The sequence below is a fragment of the Phoenix dactylifera genome, chromosome 15 (assembly GCF_051530095.1).
Source record: "Phoenix dactylifera cultivar Ajwa chromosome 15, Ajwa_hap1_PhDact_Kaust_v1.1, whole genome shotgun sequence".
NCBI classification, from domain to species: domain Eukaryota; kingdom Viridiplantae; phylum Streptophyta; class Magnoliopsida; order Arecales; family Arecaceae; genus Phoenix; species Phoenix dactylifera.
Window position 1 is genome coordinate 20,638,841 of NC_143204.1, and position 14,790 is coordinate 20,653,630.

General features: G+C 41.9%; 1 protein-coding gene across 1 annotated transcript; it reads right to left on the reverse strand.

The window, feature by feature from the left end:
* Positions 1-6,101: 6,101 nt before the first annotated feature.
* On the reverse strand, positions 6,102-8,629 carry LOC103699546 (uncharacterized). Its single transcript, XM_017841098.5, has one exon. It carries the CDS (start codon positions 7,852-7,854, stop codon positions 6,580-6,582), a length of 1,275 nt encoding a protein of 424 aa, XP_017696587.3. The 5' UTR covers positions 7,855-8,629; the 3' UTR covers positions 6,102-6,579.
* Positions 8,630-14,790: the final 6,161 nt, after the last annotated feature.

Below are 14,790 nucleotides of genomic sequence, written 5' to 3' on the forward strand. Positions count from 1 at the left end.
TTTCATGAAAGATTCTGAGTCTATCACTGATTTCTTCACAAGAGTTTCTTCTATTGTAAATCAAATTAGATCTCTGGGTGAAAATTTAAGAGAACAAACAGTGATAGAAAAAATTTTGAGAAGTCTGACTACAAAATTTGATATTGTTGCTACTGCTATTGAAGAGTCTAAAGATTTAAGTACCTTGTCTATGAATGAATTAATGGGCTCGCTTTTGGTTCATGAACAAAGAATTAACAGATCTTCAGGTGAAATATTAGAACATGCTTTACAAATGAGGACAGAGCAGAAAAAAGAACAACCAAAAATTCAAGAGAACCGATCTCATGGCAGAGGTCAAAATGGCGGCAGAGGCCGTGGTCGATTCGGCACTCGAGGAAGGGGTCGAGGCCGATCAAATGACAGCCAGAGGAATTTCAATGAAGGTAACAAAGAAACTAGACAATGTTTTCTTTGCAAAAAGGTTGGACACATTGAAAAAGACTGTTGGTACAAAAATAAAAATCCCAATGTTCCTTTCTGCTCTCACTGTAAAAAATATGGTCATCTTGATAAAAATTGCTGGCACAAAAATCAAGCTAATTACCATGAAGAGAGTAGCAGTGAAAAGAAAGATGAGGAAAATATTTTTTTCTTGGCCTCTGCTGATGATTGTTCAAGTTGTGTTTGGTTTTTGGATAGTGGATGCAGTAACCATATGACAGGTGACAGAAAGATATTTCAACAGATTGATACTTCAGTCAGATCCACAGTTCGGATGGGGAATAATAGTGAAGTGGAGGTGCAAGGAAAAGGAACAGTTGCTGTAGACACAAAGAATGGTAAAAAACTTATTCATGATGTGATGTTTATTCCTGGTTTAAAACAAAATCTTATTAGTGTTGGACAACTAATGAGAAAAGGTTATTCTGCTATTTTTGATGATGACAAATGTGAGGTTTATGACAAGAAAACTGGAAAAATGGTAGTTGAAGTAAAAATAACAAAAAATAAAATGTTTCCTTTACAGTTTTCTGAATTATCCTTGCACGCATTAACTGTTACAGCCTCCGATGAATCTTCCTTATGGCATAAAAGATATGGTCATTTGAATTATGGAGGATTAGAACTGATGAGTCAAAAAAACATGGTAGTTGGCTTACCAAAAATTCAAAATGATGGCAGTATTTGTGAATCCTGTGTGTTTGGAAAACATCATAGGAATTCTTTTCAGACAGGGAATTCTTGGAGAGCCCAAGAGCGCCTAGCACTTGTACATGCAGATATTTGTGGGCCTATGCAGACAACCTCACAGGGTGGTAGCAAATATTTTTTACTGTTTACAGATGACTGCACAAGGATGATGTGGGTGCATTTTTTAAAAGCAAAGTCTGACACATTTTCTGTTTTCAAAACTTTCAAAGCTTTTGTGGAAAAGGAGAGTGGATGCTTTATTAAAACTCTACGTACTGATAGAGGGGGTGAATTCACTTCCAAAGAATTCACTATTTTTTGCAGAAATGCAGGTATCCATAGAGAATTAACTGCAAGTTACACTCCCCAACAAAATGGAGTAGCAGAGCGGAAAAATCGAGTTGTGGTTGAGATAGCCAGATGTATGCTAAAAGAAAAGGCTGTACCAAAGGTGTTCTGGGCAGAAGCTGTGGCTACTACAGTTCATTTGCTGAACCGTTTTCCCACCAAAGCAGTACAAGGTAAAACACCTTATGAAGCATGGTATGGAAGAAAGCCTAATGTGAGTTATTTGAAAATATTTGGCTGTGTTGCATATGCTCATGTTCCAACTGAAAAAAGAAGCAAACTAGATGACAAAAGTATTAAATGCATATTTGTGGGGTATAGTAATGAAACAAAAGGTTATCGACTATATGATCCTGTAACTAAAAAATTGATCATTAGTCGTGATGTGATTTTTGATGAAAACAGAACTTGGAATTTTAATGTGGCTGAAATTCCTATAGTTCTAATGGAAGAAGGTAATAAAGTTTTGCCTGATGTCAACACCCCGCCCGCATTGTTTGATGAAAATACCTCACTTACATCTCCTAGTCTGCATAACATACCTAGTGATTCTGATATGCATACAAGTGATTCTGATGATTCAGATGCATATGAAAGATGTGATTCTGACTCACCTCCACCAAAATTTCGAAGGATTTCAGATATTTACCGATCTGTTGATTTTGCATGTTTTATGTTTGAGCCTACTTGTTTTGAAGATGCAGTACAGAAAACAGAATGGGTTCAGGCTATGAAAGAAGAAATGCAAGCCATTGAAAAAAATAAGACGTGGAAGCTAGTTGATCTACCCCCAGAAAAAGAAGCAATTGGACTCAAGTGGATCTACAAGTCCAAGTTCAATGCTGATGGTACACTGCAAAAGCATAAAGCTCGGTTAGTTGCCAAAGATTATGCTCAGATTCCAGGTATTGATTTCTCAGAAATTTTTTCTCCTGTTGCTAGAATTGATACTATCAGAACAGTTTTAGCCCTGGCAGCTCAGAAAAAATGGCAGGTTTTTCAATTTGATGTGAAATCCGCTTTTCTTAATGGAAAATTGCAAGAGGAGGTATATGTAAAACAACCTCAAGGATTTGAAGTAAAAGACCAAGAAGAAAAAGTTTACAAATTGGAGAAAGCTTTGTATGGACTGAAACAAGCTCCAAGGGCTTGGTACAGTAGAATTAATAACTATTTTCTTCAACACAATTTTCAAAAAAGTGCAAGTGAGCCCACTCTATATATAAAGACCCAAGGTATGGAAATTATCATTGTTTGTCTATATGTGGATGATATGATTTATACCGGAAATTCTATGAGTTTGCTTAAAGAGTTTAAAAAATGCATGATGTCAGAATTTGAAATGACAGATTTGGGACTTTTGCATTATTTTTTAGGGATGGAAATTATTCAAGATTCTAATGGAATTTTTCTGTGTCAAGAAAAATATGCCAAAGATTTATTGAAAAGATTTCATATGTCTGCTTGTAAGCCGGTAAACATTCCGATGAATTCCAATGATAAGCTTGTTTTAGATGATGGTGTTGAAAAAACAGATGAAAAGCAATACAGAAGTTTAATTGGAGGATTAATTTATCTGACTCATTCTAGGCCAGATATTATGTTTTCAGTTAGTCTGTTGTCCAGATTCATGCACAATCCAAGCAAGCATCACTATGGAGCAGCAAAAAGAGTTCTTAGATATATCAAAGGGACTCTTAGTTATGGTATTCGCTATGGACAGGTGGATGTTTTTAAATTATATTCTTATACTGATAGTGATTGGGCTGGTTGTGCTGATAGCAGGAAAAGCACTTCTGGATTTGTGCACAGTCTTGGCTCTGGAGTAATATCTTGGGCGACAAAGAAGCAGGAATCTGTTACTCTTTCAAGTTCAGAAGCAGAATACATAGCAGCTACAAGTGCAGCATGTCAAACAATTTGGCTTCGGCGAATTCTAGCAGATCTCCAAGAAAGGCAAGATGGAGCAACCCAAATCTACTGCGACAACAAATCCACCATTGCAATGACAAAAAATCCTGTGTTCCATGGTCGCACCAAGCATATCGAAGTTCGGCACCATTTCATCCGAGAGCTGGTGGACAAAGGAGAAATTCAAATGGAGTACTGCAGCACCAATGATCAATTGGCAGATATTTTCACTAAAGCTCTGGGAAAAAATTTTTTTTGCAACTTTCGAAGACAACTTGGAGTTTCACTAATTTAAATTAAGGGGGTGTGATAAAAAGTAGGGTGTAATTTAAATTTCAAATCCAAGCTGTTACCGGATCTTTTGCTTGAACGGGTAGATAGTTGCGTAGTTACAATCTTTGGCAGAAACTTCTGCCGTGATTTCATCCTTCTAGTTATTTTTTTAAAAGCCTTGTAGACCTTTTTTTTTTTCAATATAAATAGAGGAGGTGACTACAGTCTTAGGTGGCTGAGTACCTTCGAGAGAAAAGTATTGCCATCATTCGTCTCTCTTCTCTTACTCTGTTTCTTCTCTTCCTCTGTCAATCCAAGGTGCTGTGAATCCATTTCTAACAAATAAGAAGGTAGAAGAGTTGCGAAGGACTTAGATGATAATAGTGAGATTCACATAATTTAGATCGATTTTTTTTCTTCTAATTTTAATATTTTTTTTAAAAATAAGATATTTTTAGTAGAAATAAATTTGAAAAAATTAAAATTTTTAATAAAATGGATCTCAACTTTTATATCAACTCTGTCTTCTATCGCTATGCTTGATTTTTCTCAAAACGAGAGATATGCCCAGCAAAATCTTATCCAAAGAAAATATTTTGATTTGTTCATTTCAAACCACATACAGTATAATTTAGGCTGGTTCGCTAAAGACACAGGTCTTTAAAGGATATTATGTCATATAGTAGATTTCGAAAAATTATCTAATTAAAAAAATCATCTCAATATTCTAGAATATTGTATTACTAAGTTATAGCTTCCAAAAGTGTCTGTCTGTGACCTGGAGTGATGTATATGGAGTCTTGGGATTCTTCTGGATTAGCCTTCCTCTCGGGCCGGTCTGAGGCGGTGCCAATAGTGGTGGTGTTTTGGCGGCGAAACGAACGGTAGCGGCCGCATGATGACGGAGTCATCCGACGAGGAGAGGGTGAACATCAGGGTGCTACGGCGAGTGGTGTTGAAGAAAAGATTCTGCATGAGGTTCGTAGTGGAACAAAAAGAAGATTTAATTTTTCTCCCTGGTTTTCTTGCATTGCCGTTCTCCGGCTCCAGTGCACCTTCGTCCCTCTATGTGCCATCGGTGTCCTCCCCAGCCCCCCTCTCCGCCCGACCCTGGGCAGATCTACCAGCGTCCTCCGCCTCTGTGCACCGCCCTCTCCTTGGTTAGCTCTGGAGCATTTCTCTAGAGACGGAGGTGCTGAAAGTGTACTCGTTGACGGAGGGGAAGAGCATGGAGGTGGCAGGGCGGCCGGAGAGGCTAAGGAGATTGGGGGAGGCGATGATGGAGCACCCAGAGATGGAGGTGCAGATCAGCATGGCCACGGTGTTGGAGGCGGCGACGGTAGGGGCAGGTGGTGGTTGCTGGGTGGCGGCAACGATGGTGGGGTGGATAGGGGAGCGGAGCGCGAGGATGCAGAGCGGGTGCTGGCGATCTTGAGGCTACTGTTTTTGACGGACGATGGAGTTTTTTTTTTTTTTAATATGTTATATTTGCCTTTTTCATAATATTTTTCTCTTTGAAGCAGCAGTCAAGCAATCTCCCTCACATGACAATCAAAGGGAAGGGGGAAGCCATAATTGCTGAGGAGCAGATTATTCCCTGCCATGGGCCACTATGTTTTTGATGCAGGAGTCGCATGTCACACCTCAATGACGCCCCTCCCAACACACCAAATCCCATACCTAATCATCCCCACTTTTGTAAAATCAATCAACTTTGATACAAACAACGATAAATAATTCAACCGCTCTCTCCTTGCCTAGTCTCCCCAAAACTCACGGCTAATCATCCCCCAGATCATTCTAAAAAGGAAAACTGATCCACACACGCACACACACACAGAGAGAGAGAGAGAGAGAGAGAGAGAGAGAGAGAGAGCTTTTTCTACCATTCCCAAGGTATAGTTCTCTCTCTCTCGCTCAAAAAAGGAAAAGAAAAGAAATACGGAAGACATGCACAGAAACAAGATAAAATAAGAAAGCATATACCAGCAACGAAATAAGCTATGGAACCAGGCAGCGTTGGTTAAGGAACACGCTTGAGCTCGCAAATTTTGTATGGAAGCATCTGTACCATAGGCTAATCCATGGTCCATAATGCACACTGTGATTTTTTTTAAATGAGAAGAGTGTACCACAAGATTGATTTCTTCGTTTATTTTATTAGTTTGATTGGTTGCTGCGAAGATATAGTTGCTGCTCCTGCTGTTGTTTATTCGGTGGAGTGCATTCTAGGGAAACTTTCATGTGGAGCAGTTGGAAGTCTCTAAAGGAGATGTTTCCCTTCATGGCCCTTTAACTTTATGGCTGCGAGGTACTCCTAAATTTTTTAACATTTTGGCGGCTAACGATTCCCCAAATATCGCCGCCAATCACTCCCATCCCATGAACCAAAGGTGTAGAAATACTCAATATTTTGTAGCCCAAGAACAAGAGCTTATTGCAAAGTACACACTAGAACAGTGTCCAAAGAGCACACCCACAAAGCTTCTCTCTTCTCCTCCCCCACCTTCTGCAGTAGCTATAGCAACGATGTCCCAAAAACACCACTCCCCTCCCTCCTTACTTGAACTACTCTAAGCGGAACAATGTCCAGAGTGATGGCATCCACAAAGAAACAAGGGATATGGGATGCGCTTCAAACAAAGATGAGGGCATGAGGAAGCCCACCAAAACTGTTATCAAACGAGTCTTTAAAGGTTGTATAATGATAAGATCTCACAAGAGAAGCCCTATTTACATACAAATAAAAGAAGAGAATAAAAAGAAGGGAGTGGTGCATACTAAAAAGTACTAGCCATAGCTCCAATAAGTAAGCTAGAGCTTTCTTTTCCTCCTTCCTCTTTGCCTACATCTATATATGTATCCCTGTATCTCCTAATCAGAAGAACAAATCCAGGAGTCAACCATACCTTCACCCCGCGCCGCCACGCCCTCGGACCCGGTCTCCGCATGAAACTCGGACGAGCCCGGCGCCGAGTAGTTCAGCTTGCAGCTGCTGACCCTTTGCTGCGCACCATTGTAGTTCGCTCCAACCGCCGGCCTCACTTGCGCGTGCTCGCCGCCATCCGGCCCCGACGCACGAGCCCAGCCCGAGCGCACGCCCTCCAACCCGATAAGCCCCGGCGGGAGCCCGAGCTCGCCCGAAGCAAACTCCGCCGATGGAATAACGGCCTGCGGCCTCGGGGCGAAGGCCGGCATGGTGGGGAGAGTGTCCTTGTGGGTGAGGAGGGACTGGAAGTTGACAACGGGGCCTTGGCTTTGGAGGTTGAAGAGAGTCTGGCTTTGGCTGCCGAGTCCAAAATCAGGTGAAGGCAGTTGGCGGTTATTATTAGTGGGAGTAGAATTCGAAGTAGTACAAGTAGCAGCAGTGGCTATCGGAATGGAGCTGGTGGCATTGGCATTTGAAATGGTATTGCAAGTAGAAGCAAGAGCATCAATAATAGCAGTGCTGGTAGTAGAAGATGAAGGGTTGAGAGAGGGAAAGGTGGGAGGTTTCTGGGCGAAAGGGCGGAGACGGAGATAAGGTGGGGGGAGGGAGGAGGCGGGGGAGGAGGAGGAGGAATAGAAGAGGTCGAAGCGGGAACGGGAGAAGGGGGAGAGGGGGGAGGAGGCGGCGGCGCTGAAGGGAGGGGAGGGGATGCCGGTGAATTCTTGGACCATGGCGCGGAAGTTGGATGTGTCGGTGGTGAGGACGGTGGTCGGGGCGCGGCGCGAGGCCCGGGAACGCTTCTTGGAGCTCCGCGGCTGGGCGACGGTGGGGGTGGGATTGTCGGGCAGTTGTTGCACCGGAGATTGTGCAATTTGTGGGCCACGAGGGAGGGAGGAGGTGGAGGCGATGGGAGGAGGGAGGGAGGGGAAGTCGGAGGTGGGAGTGAGGGAGGGGCGGAGGGCGCGGGGAGGACAGGGGGAGGAGGAGGAGGAGGCGATGGGGAGGAGGTGGGAGTGGTCGAGGAAGGCGAGGGAGTTGAAGTAGAAGGAGTTGGGGTGGGCGGAGGAGAAAGCGGGAGTGGGGAGGGAGGTGGCGGCGGCAGAGGAGGAGGAGGAGGAGGAGGGTGGGCGGAAGAGGGCGGAGATAGAGTCGGCACGGGAGTCGTACTCCTCATCGCCGCCGCTGGAGGACTGGATGCTGCCGCTGTTTGTGGAGTCCATGAAGGCGGCGGGGGGGAGAGAGAAAGAGAGGAAAAAGGGAGCAGAGAGATAGATTCCTTCGAGGGAGGGAGTAATTAAGAGGGAAATGGAATGATCATTCTAGAAGAGGGGTTTGCAGAAAGTACCATCTCTTTAAAGAGTGGATCTCAGCACATGGTGTTTGGGGGGGAGGAGGAGAGGAAAGGGAGGGGGAGAGAGAGAGAGAGAGAGTCTTCTGGGTTTTTTTTTTTTTTTGTTTTCTGAGTTAGATCTACTCATAGGATCTGGGAGGAGGCATATTGGGTCATTGACGAGGAGAAGGGGTGGAGGTTCCGGGAGCGGAGAAGAGAGAGAATGAGGCTGTGAGGGGAGAGAAAGTGGGAAAGGAGAGAGGAGAGGAGAAGAGGGTTAGGGAAAAGCAGGGGGTGGTTCTTTCTAGCCAAAAAAAGAGGGCGGCTTCAGCTCACGTTTCCACTTAAAAAAGATCTTCCAGAGATTGCAGAGGGGCTGGGTCCGGCGGAGGCTGGCGATGGGTAGCAGCCGGGCACAGAGAGAGAGAGAGAGAGAGAGAGAGAGAGAGAGAGAGAGAGAGAGAGAGAGAGAGAGAGAGCGATGGTTGTATTGTATGGGAGGACGTGTGAACGGGCATGGAGACTTTAAGAAGGGGGTTGAAGGGTAACACCGGGAACGAGGGTTACTGGGTTAAGATAGAAGGGAGGGGACATGGGAAAGTGTTACAGGGTGAGAGTGTTCCTATAGGGAAAAAGTCTGGGGGAAAGATGCACCACTCACCTCTCTCTCTCTCTCTCTCTCTCTCTCTCTCGTGTACTTGTCGGGCTATAGAAAAGGTAACGAAGGAACAAATTTCTTTAACTAACCTTAGAGAATGAGTTTTGGAGTAATGCTAAGGTTGCTTTAATGCTTTATCATAATCTGAATGCCACCGATCCAAAATGGGTTATGATAGTAGACATACACGTTGGTGGACTTGAGCATAATCAAATCAATTAAGCAAATGATCAGATCGTGAGTACGTTTGGTTAGTTATGCCTGTATGAGAGATCATGTTAAGTTTTGGATTGCTATATGAATTCTTTGATTCCATGTTAGGTCGTGGAGCTAAACTTGGGTGTACATAATCTGTTCTAAAAGCTTATAGGATGAGGTAGATTTATTTATAGGATGAGGTAGATTTATTTATATATTTTATATTTTCTTACACTTTTTCTCACATATGGGCTTGATTTCCTCTGCTCTGATACCATGTTAAAATCACCACTTGTCCTAAAAGCTTAAGCTCATAAGATGAAGTAGATTTATTTATATATTTTATATTTTCTTACACCATGATCTCAATTTAGATTGCAGCAAATGCTACAACTAAAATTAATTTCAAAAAAATTATCAACGAAGAAGAAGATTTATTGCCTGTGGCTCTTTGGTTGTGCATTGGTTATGGAGAAAATAACTTGTTTTTCTTAATTAAAATATATTTGATTCATTATAATTATATATTACTTCTTCATATGTTAATGTCGCATCAGATAGTCATGACTAATGTTCTTGTAATGGTCGAGGGACCTTCCATACACTAGAATCATCATTCAATTTCTTTATCTTTTAATGGAGTTAGCTTAATATATATCGGTGGGTCTGTTTGGTGGAACCATTTACACTATTTGGCTCCAACCTATATTCCTTTTGACCTCTTACTAACTTTAAAGCGATCATTGTGTGCTTATCGTTCATACTTTTACCCTATTTTCATAAAGACAAGTGTTTAACCCCTCCCATGAATTTTTCTCTTCTTAGTTTGGAAGGTCAGATTGGTTGAGCTAAGCACAAGCTTGTTGCGACCTATATGCACATACATACACCATCTATTAAATTCATTTCTTGCAAATAACGCAAGTCATCATAGTCAAGTTCATTTCTAGCGCGATCATCAATCTGGATGGCCACCAAACGCTCGGCTTCAAAACGACAAAGTTCATGCATGGAACTAGGCTCCGACACGTTGCCAAGTATTAATGGATGTATATGTCGGACTATTCACTCATGGACTCAAAACCAAACCAACCTAAGCTCTGGGTTTAGATCCTTGTCTGCAGTTTGATCTCCTGGCTGGTTAACTCGGTTGACCAGTCAAGGTGGGACCTACTTGACATATAGTTTTGCATCTCGTCTGGATCGGATATTGGACACACAACACAAGCCTTGCCAATGAGCTAAGTAGCCACCCCCACATAGCCATTCTATCTTGAAACTGTTCCTTTAGGCTGGCTCGTATTACGTGGCAGGCAGTGGATCGCCCATCACTTATTTGGTAGGTGGAGCCCGCTAGCTATCGACCCCAGAGGAGAGAACAACACACATGGCGATTTCTAGGTATGAGAAGGAAAGCTTGAAGTCGCCATCCCATCCATCTGCTACACTGGAGAAATGGACCATCAACAGTAGTTTGGACCTGTCACCCATCCTGAAGGCTTGACCGATACATCACTTAGGACGTTGGCTCTGCACGTATTATTGGTAAAACCGATCACATACCATGAACTTGCGGAAGACTGTCATCTAGAGTTTGGTGGGATCGAATCGTATAAATTTATGTGTCTATATAAGTTCGGTACATAGATTAACAAAAATCTATAAAAATTTATTTGTTTCTTCTATTCTACGAATCTTGTTCTTTTTCCGTATGGCATCATCCATCATTTTGGCAGCATCTACTAATTTAAAACTTTATTTGAAAGTCGTATTTTGACCAAGATGTTTTCGAAATACCTCTAATAATTAACTAGTATTTTTTCTTGCGTAGTTCCTATTTCAATAGAAACTCGATGAGCCGATATATCGAGAGTTACTCGATGCATTGCTTGACGCAAAATAGATGGTAAATTTGCTTCATGTTCTAATATATTAATGTGCTTGAGATGGTAAGTATTTAGAGGTTGACATGAGGATAAGCTTGACGGAGTCAACTCCCACACGTATGGTTTGCTGTCATTACTTATCAACGCTACAATAACTCATGCTGTCCCTCAGATGATTGTCCCAAACCCTAACAAATACAGCTTACTGCTCTTGATGCATCCCTTCATAGGGTAAAATGTATACAAAAAAGTTATATTGCCGAAAGGTAGAAGTGACGGCACCAATCGCTTCATGGTGTCTCCTTCTTTTGAATAAACCACGTTGCATTACATGCAATGATGGGTACTCGATCTCTATCCTTTGCTGACATCTCGCATTAATATATATTCTTGTGTTAAAAATTCAGTTTCGCGTGTTAAAATGCTTCATTTTAATCTTGATGAATGGATGACAGTATGATATCTCCGAGGAGATGATTGGAGACTCTAATATCATATATAAATATAGCAGCTTAACTAGAACATCAACGATGGATGACACTTTGGATGTCAGTCTATAACTAGCTCAACCAAATTTATCTCGAGACTTGATGCATTTAGTATCCAACTATGTAGTGTCACCCGGCCAAGAACAATAAGTAATCCAATTCCTAACGCTGTAATCTTCAAAGATCTCTCAATCTTTATAGAGGACTCCCCATGTCGAACACGAAACATTAAAAGGAGGGCAAGCTTGCATTATGTGAGAGGTATACGTGCAACTGCCACGTACAGCCAATCCCCACCAAACTTCCATGCCTAAAACTTGTCCCTAGTCCTCGTGTCGCCTTCTTTCTCTTCTATACGTTAAAACTCCACTACTACCACACTGATATGGACCATTTTGGAGTCTCTACCAGTTTTGGATGCGTAAGTGGGTAGGGGCAGTCAAAAGAACGTACGTTTATGGTGTCTTTAGAATGATGGAAACTCACCTTCACCGCTAAAGCCTGGCTTCTTTTGTTTTTTTGCTTGTTGTAACTAGTTTTGGGGGCCTTACAAGCTGCAAGTAGTTGTGGCTCATTGTAATTCTGTGTTGCAACTCTAGGTTCAGGCTTAGGTTGGTTCAGGTGGTATAATTATGTGTAACAAAATAGTAAGGTGAAGCGGAGTTAGCTTTTCTTTCAAAAAGAGTAAAATTTCACATGCAGTGCCTTAAAACATCTAGATGGATGATGAAAGTAGGAAAAGTACGGGATCATCATTTACTAAAATTTTCAATGTGTAATAAATTATAATGTTCTTCTTAAAATTTATAACTTATATTTACTTATCAACTAGCATTCGCTCTAACAATTGGTGACTGACATTCACTTGGCGAATGCCTGCAGATGTCCCAAGCAGCGGGTGCTGATCGTCACTGCTATGCTAGCCTCGAATTTAGTTGATCGCCATGATCGAGTTACCTTCAACATAGATATTGTCCACACCCAGAACTAACCTCGCATGGACGATGCCCTCCCATGCAGCTCTGCTCCGATAACAGACTTGTTGAAGGTGGGCCGACCTCCAGCTGCAACAAGTTTGGAGTCATGGTTTCTAATCACAAAGCTTACTCCTCATCTGCTTCCATTCTTGGTAACACTGCCATCAAAGTTGACTTTAAGGAAGCTGGGGGTGGAGGTCCTAGAAGATAAGAACCGTCCTGGTCGCTACACAAGCTGAATGAAAACTCTAAGTATCTCTAGCCGAACCAGGTAAAACCGCAGTGGTGGTACTGGTGACCTCAGTAGCGTGAAGTAATTCTCTGTTCACCAATGTCTTTGGGTGAACTCTTTTATCCTCAAAGATCCAGGCATTTCTATTCATCCAAATGTAATAGGTCACATAGGCACATCTAATGCCCTAATCCACAGTACTGGGCCTTCGCAAGGACCGCTTCAAAAGGCTTAAGAAGTCCTCAGTCGAGAATGTAACCTGCAATGAAACCATAGTGCACCTCCAGATCTGAGCTTCACGAAGGCATCCAAAAAGAACATGACTAATAGATTCCTCCACGTCAAGGCACCCCTCGCATACCGAGGATGCACATCCACCCTCGTGTTGCCTTATTTACTCGTTTGGTTCATGGAAAAAATTTCTCATCACTAAAAGAAATCTTAATCTCTGCTGATCTATGTATAATGTATAACGCTGGGAAGGCAAGTCCAGGAAACTGGTTCACTATATCTATGGATTATAATACTATGGGCCATAGGCTTCTTTCTTTAGTAAGGAATTATTTCAAGGTCAGTGTCTGGCCGAATTGGGCCGATGGGTCTTAAATTTCTTGTTCGACTTGCACCCAATCCAGTCTGATGACAGTTTATGGGCCTGAATAATAGTTTACCCTAAACTTGGATAGGACACCAGATGTGTTGACTGGATCTATCCCAAAATATTTTTACTGATGTAGGCTGAAGTACTCCTAGTTCTAGATTCATGCAAAGACCAAAGAAGCAACACTGAATCACCCTGGACAATCACCAGGGAGCCTACATTGATGGCCAAAAGAATGAATATGTGGATGCACTAGACTCACAAGGGCCCAAGAAAATTAAATGTTTCTAGTACTACGAGGTGTTTCACAAATAGAAATATCTTTGAAAATTTACCAAAAATTGCACAGATATAATTTTGGCGTGTAACCGTCGTAGCCAAGATTGGATAAGCTTTCCCATACAAGTTGAATTGTATCAACTGAAGGTCAAAGAAGAAAATTATGGTGGAAAATAGAACATGTGTTGGTGGAGTTCGAGTCAAAGGTTCTGACATTAGAACCCTACCGCCATAATACATCTAGCAATAGTAAGATCATCATCTTGGGAGCACTAAGATGGCAGTTGGTATGTCATCGATCATATCCAACTGCAAATAGATCATCGTCTGATGGTCGTTAGCATCTGAAAGCACCTTTAAGGTGCCAGATTATTTCTACAAAACTATGTTTTAGTTATTTCTCAAGTCCTAATCAAGTTTTAAGGGTTCTTACAAGTCTTTATCAATGTAAGAGCTTTAGAATACTACAAATACCTCGTATTCTCTCTTCTTTTGCATCATAGTAAATTGAATTGAAGTTTTGAGTTCTCTTCAGAGAATTCTTGATGGTGTGACTTCATTTTGCTGCAGTGTAACTATATGGAAACTTTTATACATTTTAAAAGCTCGTTTTCTTTTGGTGTGGCTCTAGAAAGCCTTATACGAAGCTAGCATGACAATGATGAAGACGTGAGAAACTCGGAATGATGATTGGTGCAACTCTAGTAAGATCAAGGGATTCAGCTGGTGAGACTCCAGTTAATTATCCTACTTTAGTTAGCCTCAAATTCTCTTTCTTCTTTCTCCTAGTTATTCTATATCAACCTTCTAGTTGAATTATCTTTTTTATTTATTTTATATATTTTTCTTGCTTCTAAAATTACTGTAGCAATCAATAAAATTATTATTAGTTAATTTACTGCAATTCTGAGAAACTCCAATTCCTTTCCAAGATAGGTGAGTTCGCGTCTAGATCCTACAAGGTTTGCCCTACCTATACTACATCTCATCTCAGATTGCTTCTTACTCGCAAGTATACATATTCAATCGCTTCCACAATCCAAATTAGATCAACTTTTGCTTCCGGACATGCACCATGATCTCATGTTGCCAGATCTCCAAGTTAATCTACCAAGCATGGTATCACTTCACGTTTAGTTTTGCCTTGGTTCTGGACTTGCGTTGTCACAGATGGTTAAAATTGAAGGTAGGAGACATGGAACGGGAAGCTCCAAGTCTTTTGGTTCCTTGAGAATTGAGATGAATGCGGAGACAGCGGGCGTAATTTTGAATAAGCGCAATGGTTCGCTCTCCCGCCACTGCGGGACCCGCAGAGATGGAAAAAGTGACTTGATTTCCAACCCACTAGCGGGAGCCAATGGCGGAGCGACCGAGGCCCTGACCTCTTTTTGCCTTTGCAATAAGTGGGCTTAAAAAGTCTAATGGCCCATGGGCTAAAATCGTTGCAGCTTCATGTGGTGTCGGCGTTGCCTTCTGTAGTAGATGGAGTAAAACTCTATGGGCTGTG

Excerpts from the sequence above, each read along its gene's own strand:
- LOC103699546 (XM_017841098.5), bottom strand. The coding sequence starts at position 7,854 with ATGGACTCCACAAACAGCGGCAGCATCCAGTCCTCCAGCGGCGGCGAT.